The sequence below is a fragment of the Zootoca vivipara genome, chromosome 6 (genome assembly GCF_965207765.1).
Source record: "Zootoca vivipara chromosome 6, rZooViv2.hap1.1, whole genome shotgun sequence".
In the NCBI taxonomy this organism is placed as follows: domain Eukaryota; kingdom Metazoa; phylum Chordata; class Lepidosauria; order Squamata; family Lacertidae; genus Zootoca; species Zootoca vivipara.
Genome location: NC_142589.1, coordinates 4,092,672 through 4,108,072, shown reverse-complemented (window position 1 = coordinate 4,108,072; position 15,401 = coordinate 4,092,672). Strand labels below are relative to the sequence as shown.

Genomic DNA, 15,401 nt, shown 5'->3' with positions numbered 1-15,401 from the left:
TGTCTCAGTGGATTGGGCCCTTGATCATGAAAAGGAAGGGCGTGCATTTGGATTTCCTGCTCGTGGAACCAGAATGCCTTGGTCTGACTCTGGCCATTCTTGGTAACTTTCTCACCTCTGTCCCTGAAGCAGCTGCCACTTCCACTCCCCATGCAGCTTATAAGGACTTGCCCCTCACTTGTTTACTGAAGCATAAAAGGAGTCAGTTCACAAATGAGGCGTTGCTTCCCAACTTTTTTCCTGCATACATTTTTCTTAAGATAATAATTCACTGGGCTCTGTTCTACCACCAGCCCAAGGTCAATATAATGAAATAAAACACCTTATATGGCTAACATACTATCCATTGGCCTTTTTAGGGTCTTGGCTTGGAGAAGATCCGCCTCTGAGGTTTTATAGTCTCGCTGGTATTTATACCAAAGGCATCGTCAGAACAGAGTCCCCGAGGAAAGGAGTTTTCCTGTACACTTGGTGAGTAACTGCAGAAAGATTCTGCTTGCATGAACCTTCTTCTTGGAAACTGCCACATTCAGGGGCAAGGCAGGAGTCGCGCATGGCAAGGGAGACTTGGGAGCCACATTGCTGGCTAGCCAGGTTTGGAATGCACCCTGTGGGTGCCTGTTGGAGAAGTGAGTGGCATTGAGCAACAGTTCAGCCCTAAGCTCTGCCACTTCATTGAAGGTTTCTGCTGGTTTCTGTGGGTGCCTGTCTTTGTGCAAGTGTTCGTGTCTGTGGCTTGCCTCTCTCCATTGCACACTTTGGAGGCAGCGGGAAAGACTGTGACTTCTTGGGTTTATGGTCCAATATGCATTCAGGGTGTCAAGTCGTTGCTGTTTTTTAAAAACACAGCCTGGTGTTTCGGATAACACTTTTGGAGAAAGCCAGACGTTTCTGACTATTATTTCTGTGGATGTGAAATGATTTGAGATTATCTGTCACATGTTATTGATTGCCTAGGGCTAACCCCTTCCCCACCACCCAGTTCTTGATTCCATACAGCTGCTTTATTTTCAACACCAGCTGAAATCAGTATTAGCTGTTCTAAAGATGTGACTCTTTCATCTTTCTTTATATGATAAAAGTGTGCCTGAATCTGAAGGAAATATGTGGGGAGGGGCCTTTTTTCCCTTTCGAAGCCAGGGGTTGGAGAGATTATTTCCATTTTTGGGAAAAGCTTGTGAGAAACCTCGTGTTTCTGTTTACTCTCGCCCAGAGTCCTGGCGTGGGATGCCATGCTTGTTCTCTGATTCATGCCTGCAGCTTGTGGAAAATTTAGAAAAATTCCAGAGGAGACAGAACAAGGCTTGTGTGTTAGAAAAGGAAAATATAAGTATGTGATACAATTGCATCTTCCAGGGAAGGAAATCTGAAGTAAAGTGATCCAAAATCTCTGGTGTGTGATAACTATTGTGTAGAAACCCAGCATGAAAGTAACTGCACTCTGCACCTGCTCTGTGACACCTCCCTGTGGTAAAATCCTGGAATTAGGAAAAGAATCAGAGTCTGAGCGTTGGTGAGCCCAGGTCCAGTTAAGTCATGTTCCTTGGGGGCCCACTTTTATTTAGTATTTATTATTTTTATTTATTCAACTTATATACTGCCCTTTATCAAAAGATCCCAGGGTGGTGTACAACATTAAGAACACACTTTAAGACAGCCACTGTGGTGGAGTAGCTGGAGTGGCCTGACTTGGACCTGGGGGACCTTGGGCCAGTCACTTACTCTTAGCCTGAACTACCTCACAGGGTTGTTGTGAGGATAAGTGGGGGGTGGGAGAACACCTTGAGCTCCTTAGCGGAAAGGTGGAATATAAATGCAAGAAAGAAAGAAATTAAATAAGATGAGACTCTTGCCACCTGCTCTGCAGATGCCCTGAGATATATAGTCATTTCAATCTTGGCTTCTTTGGAAATGGTCTCATGTACAGCACTCATAAAAACCTCAAGCTCTAAACCTGAGTGGCATTTGAACCAGAATGTGTAGAAGCTGAATAAGCCATGGCAATAGCAGGGAAGTCAAGGCAGTTGTCTTCTGGTCACGATAGCACCTTAGGCAAGGGATGAGATGTGAAGGGCAGGGTGTCGGATGTGGAAGAGCTGGCTGGAAGAGGGGAATCCCCCTGGATACGCAGAAAGAACATAAGGTCTTCCTTGCTGGATCAGGCCAAGCGAGGCTCATCTAGTACAACAATCAGTTCGCAAGAGGGGCCACCCCCAGGCAGTTGTTGGCCTGGCTTTCCCCTGTTGATTTCAGCATCTGGCATTCAGTGGTATACTCAAGGCTTTTTTCAGCTGGAACTCGCTGGAACTGGGTTCCAGCCTCTCTCAGATCCATGACATTGCCATTATAAGAAAATAAGGAAGGGATTCATGGTGAGTTCTGGCACCTTTTTTCCAGAAAAATAGCACTGGGTATACTGCCTCTGCACAGAGTCTCCACATATGTATTGTGGCTAATGGCCAACCCCGAGTCTCCGTGAATTTATCCATTCCGTTTTCATAAGCGAGAGTGGATGCTTCAATCATTTCAGCTGCTTCCTGCAGCTTGCCGTTGTTTTCCTGGCTTTTGTGAATGGAAACAATCAAAGGAGGGTGCTATTTGTATTGGAGTCATCTGTCCAGAGACCAGCTCCCCATCAGCTCCGCTTCATGACACATGGGGCTCACTTGCCATGATTCTCCTGCTCACACTAGTATTGCTAAAGGGTTTTCTGTCTGGCCTTCTGTGTCTCTGCAGTTTGCTCCAATGGATGGGTTGCATCCCTTGATTTTCTTTTGGTTGGTGCCTTGAAAAGGTTGCTAAAGCAGACTTGCCCAGCCTTGGGCCCTCCAGATGTTCTGCACTACAACATCGGCCCCTGTATACTATGATGGGAGTTGTAGTTCAAAGCATATGGTGGACGCCAGGTTGGGTCAAGGGGACAAATTCTTTCTGATCACAATAGCTCCTTTAGCTGTTTTATGCCAGCAAAACTATCATGGCTCCCCTCAAAGAATCCTGAGAATGGCATTTTGGTGAACACCCTGGTGATAGATTTAAGTAGGTAGCCGTGTTGGTTTGACGCAGTCTCTCTCTCTCTCTCTCTCTCTCTCTCCCTCTCTCTTGTCCAGTAGCACCTTAGAGACCAACTAAGTTTGCTCTTGGTATAACCTTTCGTGTGCATGCACACTTCTTCAGATACGAAGAAGTTCTTATCTGAAGAAGCTTATACCAAGAACAAACTTGGTTGGCCTCTAAGGTGCTACTGGACTCTCTCTCTCTCTCTCTCTCTCTCTCTCTCTCTCTCTCTCTCTCTATATATATATATATATATATATATATGGGTGCTGTTGCGGCTACGCTTGAGTAACAATGTCCGAGTCTGCTTTGTCTTTAAAAGTTTTATTGTGCATAGAATTTACAGTCAAAGATGGCAAAGAACATGACCTCTCAGTCACTCGCAGAATCCAGGAGTGGACGCCTCCTGTTACGTGTCCAGCATAAGAACTTGGGAACCCCAAAATGCCGCCCCACCCTTCCGTTTCGGCGCGTGCCTTAAATCAGGCGACGGAAGCGGCTGCCTGCTCTCTTCCACCTGTTGGTCAGGGCGGTGCAAGGGCTCTCCTACATCGCTGAGCCTTAACTGCTCCATCCTGCTAACTTCCTCATTTCCCCCACCTGACCCGCTACTGCTGCTGCTCTCACTGGTCGAGGTGCTGGTGTGGAGGATGGGCAGAGGCTCCCTGTACTGAGGTCCCTGACAATATATATAGTATATATCCTGGTGATAATTCTGCTAGCCATCCACTCTCACAGAAGTACAGGCCCCAGAGTAGGTTCCTTGCAGAAAGGAAATGACTGTTAAACTAAATCTGCACTGCAGACATGCTTTATGGGGTATCCTCTCATGGCTGGATTCACTGGCCGCCTTCAAGTCAGCTCTTTGGTCAGTCTCTGTGTTTAATGCTTGCAACATAATTGAATCCCCTTCTGCCTGTCATTCATTCAGGGTTGCCTGAATGAGATTCCAAGATTCCAACTCTACGATTATAGCATTTTATGATTAGTGCAAATTTATCCTAATACTGTAAACATATTTTTGTATGCAGTTTGACTTATATATGCAGCAACATCCCCAAATAGGATGCATTTTTGTATGTCATTTTCAATAATATATTAATTTTTATCTACACTTTCCCTTAGTATATGCATTTTTGTAAGCACTGGTTGGCAAACTGCATCACAAAATTCAGATGAGCATGAATTCTGAGCGATGTTTTGGTTCGCACATTGTTTTGAAAAGAGCAGATTTGAGAGCTTCAGCTTGAAGTGCATCTTGAATCGAGTTCCTCCTCCTCCTCTACCTCAGAAAGAAAATGGGTTTTTCAAGGAATGATCTACCCACTGTGTAAAAAACACACATGTGTGTTCTCCCCAGATATGCAGTAACTGCCCACTATAATAGCAACTCCCACTCAATACTGGTGAGAGGACAGCAGGCTAGCTTGGAGGGCAAAGTGCACAGATATCTCCATCTTGAAACCCCTCATTGCCACTCCCTATAGCATCTGCTGTCTGATGCCTTTCCCTAATGGTAGGGCTGGTCTTGCTTTCACCAGCAAAGACCCATCCTGCACAGTCACTAGATCTCCTTCCTGATATTCCCTCTTCCAGGTCTCCTGTGTCCCTGCACCACCTTCAGTCGAAGCCATGTGTGAAGAGGAAACAACTGCCCTTGTTTGTGACAACGGCTCTGGGCTATGCAAGGCTGGTTTCGCCGGTGACGATGCCCCCCGTGCCGTTTTCCCATCAATTGTGGGTCGCCCACGTCACCAGGTTTGTGCACAGAGTTTTCTTTGGGTGCTTTTAATCAGGGGTTTTTTTCAGCTGGAACTCACGGAATATCTCAGGTGGACGCCATTGCTATTACAAGAGAACAAGGGAGGCATTCATGGTGAGTTCCATCACCTCTTTTTCTAGAAAAATAGCACTGCGCAGAGCTGGGACTCAATTAGACTGGTAAAGAAAAAGCAATTTATATGCGTTGTATGTGCGATATAACATTGTGCCACCAAATGGCAATGTGGAATCCCGTTTTTCCCTACCTGTTTTCCCTGTTTAAATTTACAACGCTTTAAACTGGATCCAGCCTTGGATTATGGACTCAGCTGTACAGCCGCAAATAAAACATTTTAAGTGTGTTTTAAGTGTAATATACAATATGGCACTAGGTGGCGATGGTGAGCCTTATGGAAAATTCAATGTGTTTTTTTAAAAGCTTTTAAAAAGGCATTTTCAGAATGGTTTTTATATGTGTGTAGATTCCACCTATAACTCCCATCAGCCTCAGCCAGCATGCTGGGTGGGGCTGATGGGAGCTATAGTCCAAAACCTTTGGAGGGCACCAGCTTGGCAAAGACTGATGCATGGCATATACATGGGATAAAATTTATTATTACCAAAAGTATAAGTGTACAAATGAATTATCCAAAGAACACAAGATGAAGAACTATAAATCTTCAATCAAGAAGAAAAGGAACACTACATTTTATTAGGAACCATCAATAGAATACCTATTCAAAGGTCATAGTTGGAAGTAATTGTACAATTAAATATGTTTGGATGTAAGAAACTGGTAGTTTCATAGACCAGTAATTTCTCATATAAGATACGGTAGGACCCCATATTCCATCAGCTACATGCGCCTTGAGATTTGCTGAAAGTCTGGCAGCTTTTTCACTATTAGAGTATCCCAGAGCTTTGCAAAGTCTCTCTCCTGCCCCCACCTTAAATAACTGGTAGAGCAAATTTACCAATATTTGGAAAATACCAGGGTAACAGAACCAAGGGAGTTCAGAGCCAGCCAATTCAGAAATTCTGCAGGGAAAAGATTCCAGCAAATTATTCAATTGAATAAGACAGAAGAGGATCTGTTTTGAATGTTTTGGTGACAAGCAAATGTTTGCGGGAAAAGGACTGACAGCCTAAGGTTTCCCGTGTGCAGTGTTTTTTTTCTGGGGGTGCTCAAGGGTATGCAGTACTGTACTGGCACCTCCTCCCTCCCTCCCTCCCTCCCTCCCTCCCTCCCTCCCTCCCTCCCTCCCTCCCTCCCTCCCTCCCTCCCTCCCTCCCTCTCTCTCTCTCTCTCCCCCCCAGTGGCACTCACTGTAACTTCAGGGTGAGTACCAGCACCTTTAAAAAAAGGGGGGGGGAAGCAGCACTGCCCATGTGAGAATCCTTGGAAATGGCTCACTCTGTAGCTGAACTGGCCATGGCAAGTTCCCTTGACTCTTAATTTTCACAGCTATTCATGTATGTGACTGCATTAATGCCACGCAGGAAGTGACAAGGTGATTGCCAAATGAGAACATTCCCATGTTTGTAGGGAGGAAGAGTAATTGATGTTCAAGATTTGGTCCTTGTCATTCTATCTGTGAGGCTAAAATAGTCCATATTCTGGGAAATGAGACTTGTGAAGGCCAACATAATTCTACCCATTTAGCAGGGTGGAATGAAGAGGGCTGTGAGGCAGAATGCCAAAATTTGCCATGAGTGTGTGATCAAGTTGAGATTTGAATTGAGGATTCTCTGGTGCATCACACTCCCGTCCAAGATAAAATTTCACCTTCTTATTATTTATTTGCTTATTCATTGAAAAAGGTATTTTCCGGTCTGTCCTCATATAGTTCTAAGTGGGTTGGAGAAGGGTGAATTCTAAATGGTCTGCAGAGGGGAGAAGTTATGTTGGTGGCAGACGAGTGGGTGTTGGATTATGCAGAGTTTGTTTCCCTTTCTTTGAATACCTCATGCCTGGGGAAGGATGAAGAGGGGAGTTTATGATGTTCCTCTTCTTGGTTCCTAGGGTGTGATGGTGGGGATGGGCCAGAAAGACAGCTACGTCGGGGACGAAGCCCAAAGCAAGAGGGGGATCCTGACCCTCAAGTACCCCATTGAGCACGGCATTATCACCAACTGGGACGATATGGAAAAGGTGACAAGCTCTGCTCTTTGTTAACTTTTTGATTCAGATTTTGAATGGGAGGTTTTTTTTTTATTAAAATAGAAAAACACAGACAATAGCCAGGAAATAAAATAACTTCTCAGAGTCTTGTACAATGTGTAGATTAGCAGAGCACCTACTAAACCTTCCTTCTCCAGCCTTGATGTTTCTGCGAGTTTGTAATAATATTGTATCATTTGATATAATCAAACAAATAATAGGATAACATATGAATGGCAATTGATAAATTTCTTGCTAGATTCCGTGGCTTTCCAATTGCATTCTCAACCAATTCCAGAAGTATTGTAGGAAATAGAGGAATTTCATACATAACAGTGGCTAGAGAATAATCAGTCATTTAGCTGAGCCAATGTGATGGTCTGAAGACACGGCACAGCAAACTTAATGATGTGATGATGGCCTGAATCTGCTCAGTACCTACGGTACTTCTATTTTATAAATAAAGTGTTTTGCTGCTCTTCCCCACCAAAAAAACTTTAAAGGATTAGTGTGTATAGTCACCATCCTTTGTACTGTACTTCTTTGGACCCTAGTGTGTCTGATCTTAGCAGCTGGGGTGACCAGACTTTATGGCTTGGATCAGGCATAGGCAAACTCGGCCCTCCAGATGTTTTGGGACTACAATTCCTATCATCCCTGACCACCGGTCCTGTTAGCTAGGGATGATGGGAGTTGTAGTCCCAAAACATCTGGAGGGCTGAGTTTGCCTATGCCTGGCTTGGAACCTAAGATCCAATGAGGTCCATGTAAGGAAAGCAATTCTCCAGGCCGTTGCCCCAGGTCCATGTGATACTGCACAATCTGATCTGTATTCAGGCTGCTGGGCTTTATGATACAATTAGTGCCATTCAGTCATAAAAGATTCACAGTTATGGAACATATGTGTTTGGGCATTATGGAGGAATGACAGTGGCATTGGTCTGAGGAATGACTTTGCTTCCTGAGCAACTCTCATAGAGGCAAATTGACCAGGTTATTTTGCTTTAAGGGAACCTGTGTGCCTGATAGCACTAGCATACAAATAAAAAATGGCTTATCTGAGTCAGCAGCACCAGCTGGGCATGACAGGCAAGACCCAAAGATGGAGGTAACATTATGGAGTCTTTTCACAATCACTGGCCAATCTGAACTAGAGCTTGTGACGCACTGAGAATGAAGCGGCGAGACAAAGCCTGGCACATTGAAGGCAACTCTTGTTTGTCCACTTTGCCCAGATTTGGCACCATTCTTTCTACAATGAACTGCGAGTGGCTCCTGAAGAACACCCCACACTTCTGACAGAGGCACCCCTGAACCCTAAGGCAAACCGAGAAAAGATGACCCAGGTAAAACCTCCTGTCCTGCTCAGCTGGACAATGTACTATGAACATGTAGTACCATGATGCATCTGCTTCAAGCGGTGGGTTTTGGAAGCCATTAAGGGAGGTGAGGCAAGGTGGGGGGGTTCCCCACACAAGCCCCATTGCGATGCCTTCTGCAGCTCCTTTTCATTTCAATAAGATTTGTGCAGGAGAGCAGAATGTGCCCTCTTCCCCGTTTTGATTAACGGGGGACAGGTCTTGTTTGGGTTCTCTGTGCCAGGCCCCCAAAGTCTTGCATGACGAGCGTTGCCAGAGGAGACACATGTAGAGGGCCTTGGAAACAGAATGTGGTTCAAGAAGAGATCGAAGCCTCTTCTACCCAGCCTTGGAAGAGTGGCGTGCCATTCATTCTCTCTTTTCCCCTCCTAGATTATGTTTGAAACCTTTAATGTCCCTGCCATGTATGTCGCAATCCAAGCTGTGCTGTCCCTCTATGCATCTGGCCGCACCACCGGTGAGTGCTTAGCTTCAATTGCTGAGTCTTCAGAAGTCTGAAATCCATGCAAGTCCACAAAAATTTGAGAGCCAGTGTGGTGTAGTGGTTAGAGTGTCGTCCTAGGACCTGCGAGACCAGGGTTCGAATCCTCACTCATTCAGGAAGCCCACTGGCACAATAGTAGAGGTAGCCTGGAGTTCATCCTGCTCCTGATGACCAAGCACTTTACAATTCAGTGATATGGATGGTTGGCAGCTCATTTGATTCCCACAGACAATGGAGTGGGACTCCAGGGTTGAACTCGAACTGCTGGAGAATCACAGCACCTTGCAACTGATAACTTGCAACTGTTGCCTCCCAGGCTTCTTGCTGTGTTAGCAGTACCAAAGTGACCTCCCATGGGGCGCAGGACTGAACAATGTGTGTGGAGGTCCTGGGCTGCCCAGACAAAGGGCAAAGGAAAGCAGCATAATACATTTGGCACAGACTTGGCTGCTGGAGTTGCCAGAAGGAGGCGTACAAGGTCTTAGAAACCCAACTCCAGATTTGTGTAGGGTTTAATCCATGGGTAGGCAAACTAAGACCCGGGGGACGGATCCGGCCCAATCACCTTCTAAATCCAGCCTGTGGACGGTCCAGGAATCAGTGTGTTTTTACATGAGTCGAATGTGTCCTTTTATTTATTTATTATTATTTATTATTTATACCCCGCCCATCTGGCTGGGTTTCCCCATCTCTGGGTTATTTGTGGGGCATAGGAATTTGTTCATTTTTTTCACCAAAACATAGTCTGGCCCCCCACAAGTTAGAGGGACAGTGGACCGGCCCCCTGCTGAAAAGGTTTGCTGACCCCTGGTTTAATCCTTAGCCTTTTCTTCTCCCTAAGATGTCCCACAAGACAGTGGGTAATATTTTGACGTAAGAAGAGTGAAATGGGGGTTGGGGACCCACAACATTTGTGTCACAGTCTTCCTTCCTCTTCCTCTTTAGGTATTGTTCTGGACTCTGGTGACGGCGTCACTCACAACGTGCCCATTTACGAAGGTTACGCCCTGCCTCACGCAATCATGCGTCTTGACCTGGCTGGCCGCGACCTTACAGACTACCTCATGAAGATCCTGACAGAACGGGGCTACTCTTTTGTCACCACTGGTAAGGAGGGGCTGGATCCTTGGAGCTGACAGCAGGGACTGCTCCAGCATTTCTTTACTTTTTTATTTTTTATTTTTTTAGATAAGCTCAGATAAGCACTTTTATATTGTCATGTGGCTCAGACATCTTAGCGTTGTCTCCTCTTTGCATTTTTTGGAGGAGGGGAATTGAAAGTAAATGGGGAGGAAAATAACACATTTTGTTAGATGGGATTGCCTTACCCCAGGCACCCCCAAACTTCGGCCCTCCAGATGTTTTGGACTACAATTCCCATCTTCCCTGACCACTGGTCCTGTTAGCTAGGGATCATGGGAGTTGTAGCCCAAAACATCTGGAGGGCCGCAGTTTGGGGATGCCTGCCTTACCCCATTCATTAGAATCATAGAATTGTAGAGTAGGAAGGAACCACAAAGGTTAATCTACAATAAATTATAATAGTACAATAAAATATAAAAGACACATGCACACATACTGAGGGGAAATGGATAGAGAGAGGTGTAGTAAAAGAAAACTAATAGTACCGGTAACAACAATAATAACTAAGATAGGGTATATAAAACAGAGGACACCAAAGAAGGGACAAAGGGGGAGGAGCAAAGAAAGGACGAAAGAAGAGAAAAAGGAAAAAGGGAAGGAGAAAAGAAGAAAAATAGGGAAAGGGCAAAATGTGTGTGTGTGTGTGTGTGTAAAGCAGAGGAGAGGTATTCAGAAGTCAGGTAGTTGAACATAGGTAACAAGGGGAGATGTTATCTTCAACCCTTTCATTCCAATAGCTTATGAAAAGGACCCATCATTCTAGGAACTTGTTCTCTTGTTGGCTTCCGACTTCTCTTCCTGAGTATTCTATTTGAACAGATGTTAATGTTTGCCATATTTTCTTTAGCCATTCTTTCACTTGGTGGGGTGCGGCAGTCACTTCAGTCTTCCAATATTTAGAGATGCAAATTCTGTCTGCATTCTCTTTTCTGTTATGAAGATCAGCTTAAATATTGCATGGTGCTTGTGTGGGTGTGTGGAAACATATGGTATGCTCCCCCCACAAATTAGAAGGCTGTACAAATGGGTGTGTTTTCTTTTGGGTACGTGCATTGTGTGACTTACTGTTCAACATCATGCCTAGCTTTGTTAACCTGGGGCAGCCTTCCCCAACTTGGTGCCCTCCAAATGTTTTGGACTACATAGCCCATCAGCCCGTGTCAGCGCAACCACCTCTGGAGAGAACCTGGTTGGGGAAGGCTGACTTAGGGCATACCTTCACTGCAAATATAAGTGAGTGCTAAGTCGCTTTTAACTATTGTGGCCTTTTTCACTGTGAGGAGAGTTCGCTAGGAGTTGTCTTTGTGGGATTGTGCTGAGAATCTTGACAGAGGACATTTCCCAAGGTTCGGTCTCCTGGGGAAAGTAAATTAAAATAATTTAATTTGGTAGGTCTTAGTTCATCTACCACCATATCATCATCTTCATTCATTAATTTATATACCACTTATAAGGTGGTATAACATGCCTCTGTCTTTCACAGCTGAACGAGAAATTGTGCGTGACATCAAGGAGAAGCTGTGCTACGTCGCTCTGGATTTTGAGAATGAGATGGCAACAGCTGCTTCCTCCTCATCCCTGGAAAAGAGTTATGAGCTCCCTGATGGGCAAGTCATCACCATTGGCAATGAGCGATTCCGTTGCCCAGAAACTCTTTTCCAGCCTTCCTTTATAGGTGAGTCTGCATCTCTGGAGTCTGGGGTCAGAGAATCTGAAGTAATGCACGGGAAACAGTATTTCCTTCTCTCTTGGGGCTCTATTCTTTGATTGTGATATTTCAACCTGAAAAATCATTTTTTGGTATTAATATTTTATTGAAAAGGTTTCAATTATAAATAAATAAAGTGATGCAAATAAAAAAATTAAAAGGCACAAATAGGTGTAGAATCAATATACGAATATATACAATATACGAAAAATACCCTAACCCATACATTCTTGTATAAATTAGATATTATTGTGCTAATATATATGTAAATATTAATAGTCTACTACATTTTGTATAAATTCATTCCAATTTTGTCGTATTTATCCAAGCAGTCTACGTCTGTAAGCAGTCTGTTCAGAAGTTGCAAGTGTTATCATATTGTCAATCCATTTATTAAAGGGGATTATATCTTTATTCCAGTTGATCAATATCAGTCTCTTGACTATCATTAGAGCACATAGAATCTATTGTCAACATCCTGTTGTTAACTTCTATACCAGACCATAGCTGTCACGTTCTCCCTTTTTTAAAGGGAAATTCCCTTATGCTGAATAGGCTTCCTCGCGAGAAAAGGGAAAACTTGACAGCTACGTACCAGACATAGGCAAAATTGGCCCTCCAGATGTTTTGGGACTACAACTCCCATCATCCCTAGCTAACAGGACCAGTGGTCAGGGATGATGGGAATTGTAGTCCCAAAACATCTGGAGGGCCGAGTTTGCCTATGCCTGTTCTATACAATAGGTATATAGTTCAGAAGAATGTAGTTCAGTCAATCATGAAAAGAAAACGGAGCCTTACTTCTTACATTCAATTTATTCATCCCTTGCTTCTCCCTCCGAAGGGAATCCCAAAGCAACTAACAACACCATACAAAAAAGTACAGTATAATCATCTCAAAAGACAAAGGAATATTTTATTCGACAAAAATGCTAGTACTTAAGAAAACAACAGTTCAATCAACAATGCAAAATCCATAAACAATGGAAGAAAACTGTAAATGAGAATGAATTCTTCCCATTCCTATTATATAATTTTACACTACAATAAAATTAAAAACCGTGGCAATTTTTAAGATAAGGTAGCATTTAAAGCCCAGTGAAACAGCAACAGCTCTTAAAGGCAAGCCAACAGCAGTAGCTTTTGCCAGTTGACTACAAAGGCTCTGATGGGAGAGGATGCAAAGATGTTTGAAATATGCTCTCCAGAAAGGAACTTAATTCCAAAGTTTCATCAAAGCCAACCATAGCTCAGTGGTCGTGACCCTTGCTTTGCATGCAAAAAAGAGAGCCAGCATGGTGCTGTGGTTAGAGTGTGAGACTAGGACCTGGGAGAGACCAGGGTTCAAATCCCCACTGGGCTATGAAGCTCACCTTGGGTCAAGCTCTGCCTCTCAGTCTAACCTACCTCACAGGGTTTGGTGGGGATAAAATGAGAAGGGAGAGAACCATGAACACCACTTTGAACTCCTTAGGAAAAAATGGTGGGCTATAAATGCAATAAAAGAAATGAATAGCCCAGGTTCAGTCTTTGGGTTCTTCAGGAAGGGCTGGAAGTCTCCTCTGTCTGAAATCTTTGAGAGCTGCTGCCAGTCAATATAGGCAATACGGAGCTAGATGGAGCAGTAGTCTGACTCAGTGTGAAGATTTCTTCCTATGTGCCTATCAGTTGGGTAGTGATCAGTGCTGAACTGCCAGAGGACGTTAGTTTTACTGAATTCCCATGGGGAGTGGGGACAAGCTACTGATTTTGGACCATTCCTCCTAGGCATGGAATCTGCTGGCATTCATGAGACAACCTACAATTCCATCATGAAGTGCGATATTGACATCCGCAAAGACCTCTATGCCAACAACGTCCTTTCTGGAGGCACCACCATGTACCCTGGAATCGCAGACAGAATGCAAAAGGAAATTACAGCCTTGGCTCCCAGCACAATGAAGATAAAGGCATGTCTGCCCTATTTTCTTTCAGGGTTTGAAATATTGTCCCTTAGTAGCCGCCCGGCCCCATCCCACCTGCAACCTGGCAGGACAGCACATATTGATGGGAACAAAGATCCATGAGTGTGATATGGGAGGGGATTACCTCTTCCAATGGCCAACCACAGGCCCACTGACATGTCTATGGAAATAATCCAAAATTTAATACTATCTGTAGTAGTTGGCATATATCTGATGATATATTCCTCAGGTCAGACCTGACATTTTGTTTGTGCTCAGTCTCACACCTTACTTAATCAGTAGCCAAATGACCATCAAAAATGTCACTCATTAACCCTCTTCTACAAATGTTTTCACAGATCATTGCTCCTCCTGAGCGTAAATACTCTGTTTGGATTGGTGGTTCCATCCTGGCTTCTCTCTCCACCTTCCAGCAGATGTGGATCAGCAAACCAGAATATGATGAGGCTGGTCCTTCAATTGTCCACCGGAAGTGCTTCTAGAGGCCAGAGCTAGATTCTTCTAGAGCATGGAGACTCCTTCCTCCTCCTCCTCCTCCTTTTGCAATTCTTTCTAACCCTTCAATAAGCATTAAAACGTTTTTCAAACTCTGCCTGTAGCACTTTGTCCCCTGTTGTTGTTGCTGCTGCTGCTACTGTTACCTGTCTTGCACCCTAAGGCTCAGGGCAGGTTACAACAATTTAAAATACCATTTCAAAACACACAAGAGTTTTTTAAAATCACAAAAAACCAGTTTGGGGTCCTGAAAATATACATTTTAGGTGTCAAAGGTGCTAGGATAAAGAGATGTGTCTTCAGCATACAATGGAAACTCTATAGTGAAGGGCCAGGTGTACCTTGTGTGGAAGGAATGCCACAACTTAGACGCTGCCACAGTGAATGCCCTCTCCTGGCCTACCACCACTCCAAAATTCTGTGGGATGTGGAACTACCAAGAGGACCTACTCTGTTGACCTTGACACCAGAAAACTGTTTGCAGCAATGAGGTGGTCTCTTTCAGATATTTGGGGCCTGCATCCTTTTGGGCTTAAAGTGTTGATGCGATGACCCTGAATTGGGACCAGAAATGAACTGGCAACCAGTTCAGTTGTTTCAAAACAGCAGCTACATGAGATCTAAACAGAACCCCAGCCAATAATGTGGATGCTGTATTTTAGACCAATTGAAGTTGCTGAGTCGTTCAAGGTCAATCTCACGTACTGTACAGCACATTGCAACAATCCAGCCTGGAAGTTACCAGAGCATGGTGTACAGTGGTTAGGTCTTTTGTGTGCCATTGATCTTCACATCTGGCTCCTTTGAGTAAACTTATTTATGTTTCATAAAGGGAAGGTATGCAATTCAGAGGAGTGGGGGTTGTTCAAATGAAATACACCTTTACCTGAAAATTCAGTACTTCAGATGCTGATGAACTGTGCTAGTCTGTTGCATGAAAAACAACAGCCATGCGGCATCTTAAGAGGGCTGAATCAAGACCCACGATAGGCCCTGGGCCAGCAGCCTTTAGTGGGTACCTACTCTACTCCCACTCTACATGTACAATGTCTTGGGCATGTGAACATACACACTCACACAAATAAAAAGCATGTTATGTGCAGCAATGGGGTGGTTAGCTTTATCACACTCAAGTTAATGGGCCTAAGTAAGTTATGTCCGTTGATTTCAGTAGGTTTACTGTGAGCAGTGCTTAGTTGGATACAAGCCATGTGGGAAACATTTCTACATATCTTAAAGCAGGGTTAGA

At 44.2% G+C, this 15,401-nt stretch overlaps 1 protein-coding gene across 1 annotated transcript; it reads left to right on the top strand.

Moving 5' to 3' along the window:
- Window positions 1–437: 437 nt before the first annotated feature.
- ACTG2 (actin gamma 2, smooth muscle) lies at window positions 438–14,247 on the top strand. Its single transcript, XM_035118320.3, has 9 exons — window positions 438–471; window positions 4,654–4,815; window positions 6,842–6,970; window positions 8,215–8,325; window positions 8,731–8,815; window positions 9,788–9,949; window positions 11,469–11,660; window positions 13,461–13,642; window positions 13,996–14,247. Exons 2-9 carry the CDS (start codon window positions 4,690–4,692, stop codon window positions 14,137–14,139), a joined length of 1,131 nt encoding a protein of 376 aa, XP_034974211.1. The 5' UTR covers window positions 438–471; window positions 4,654–4,689; the 3' UTR covers window positions 14,140–14,247.
- Window positions 14,248–15,401: the final 1,154 nt, after the last annotated feature.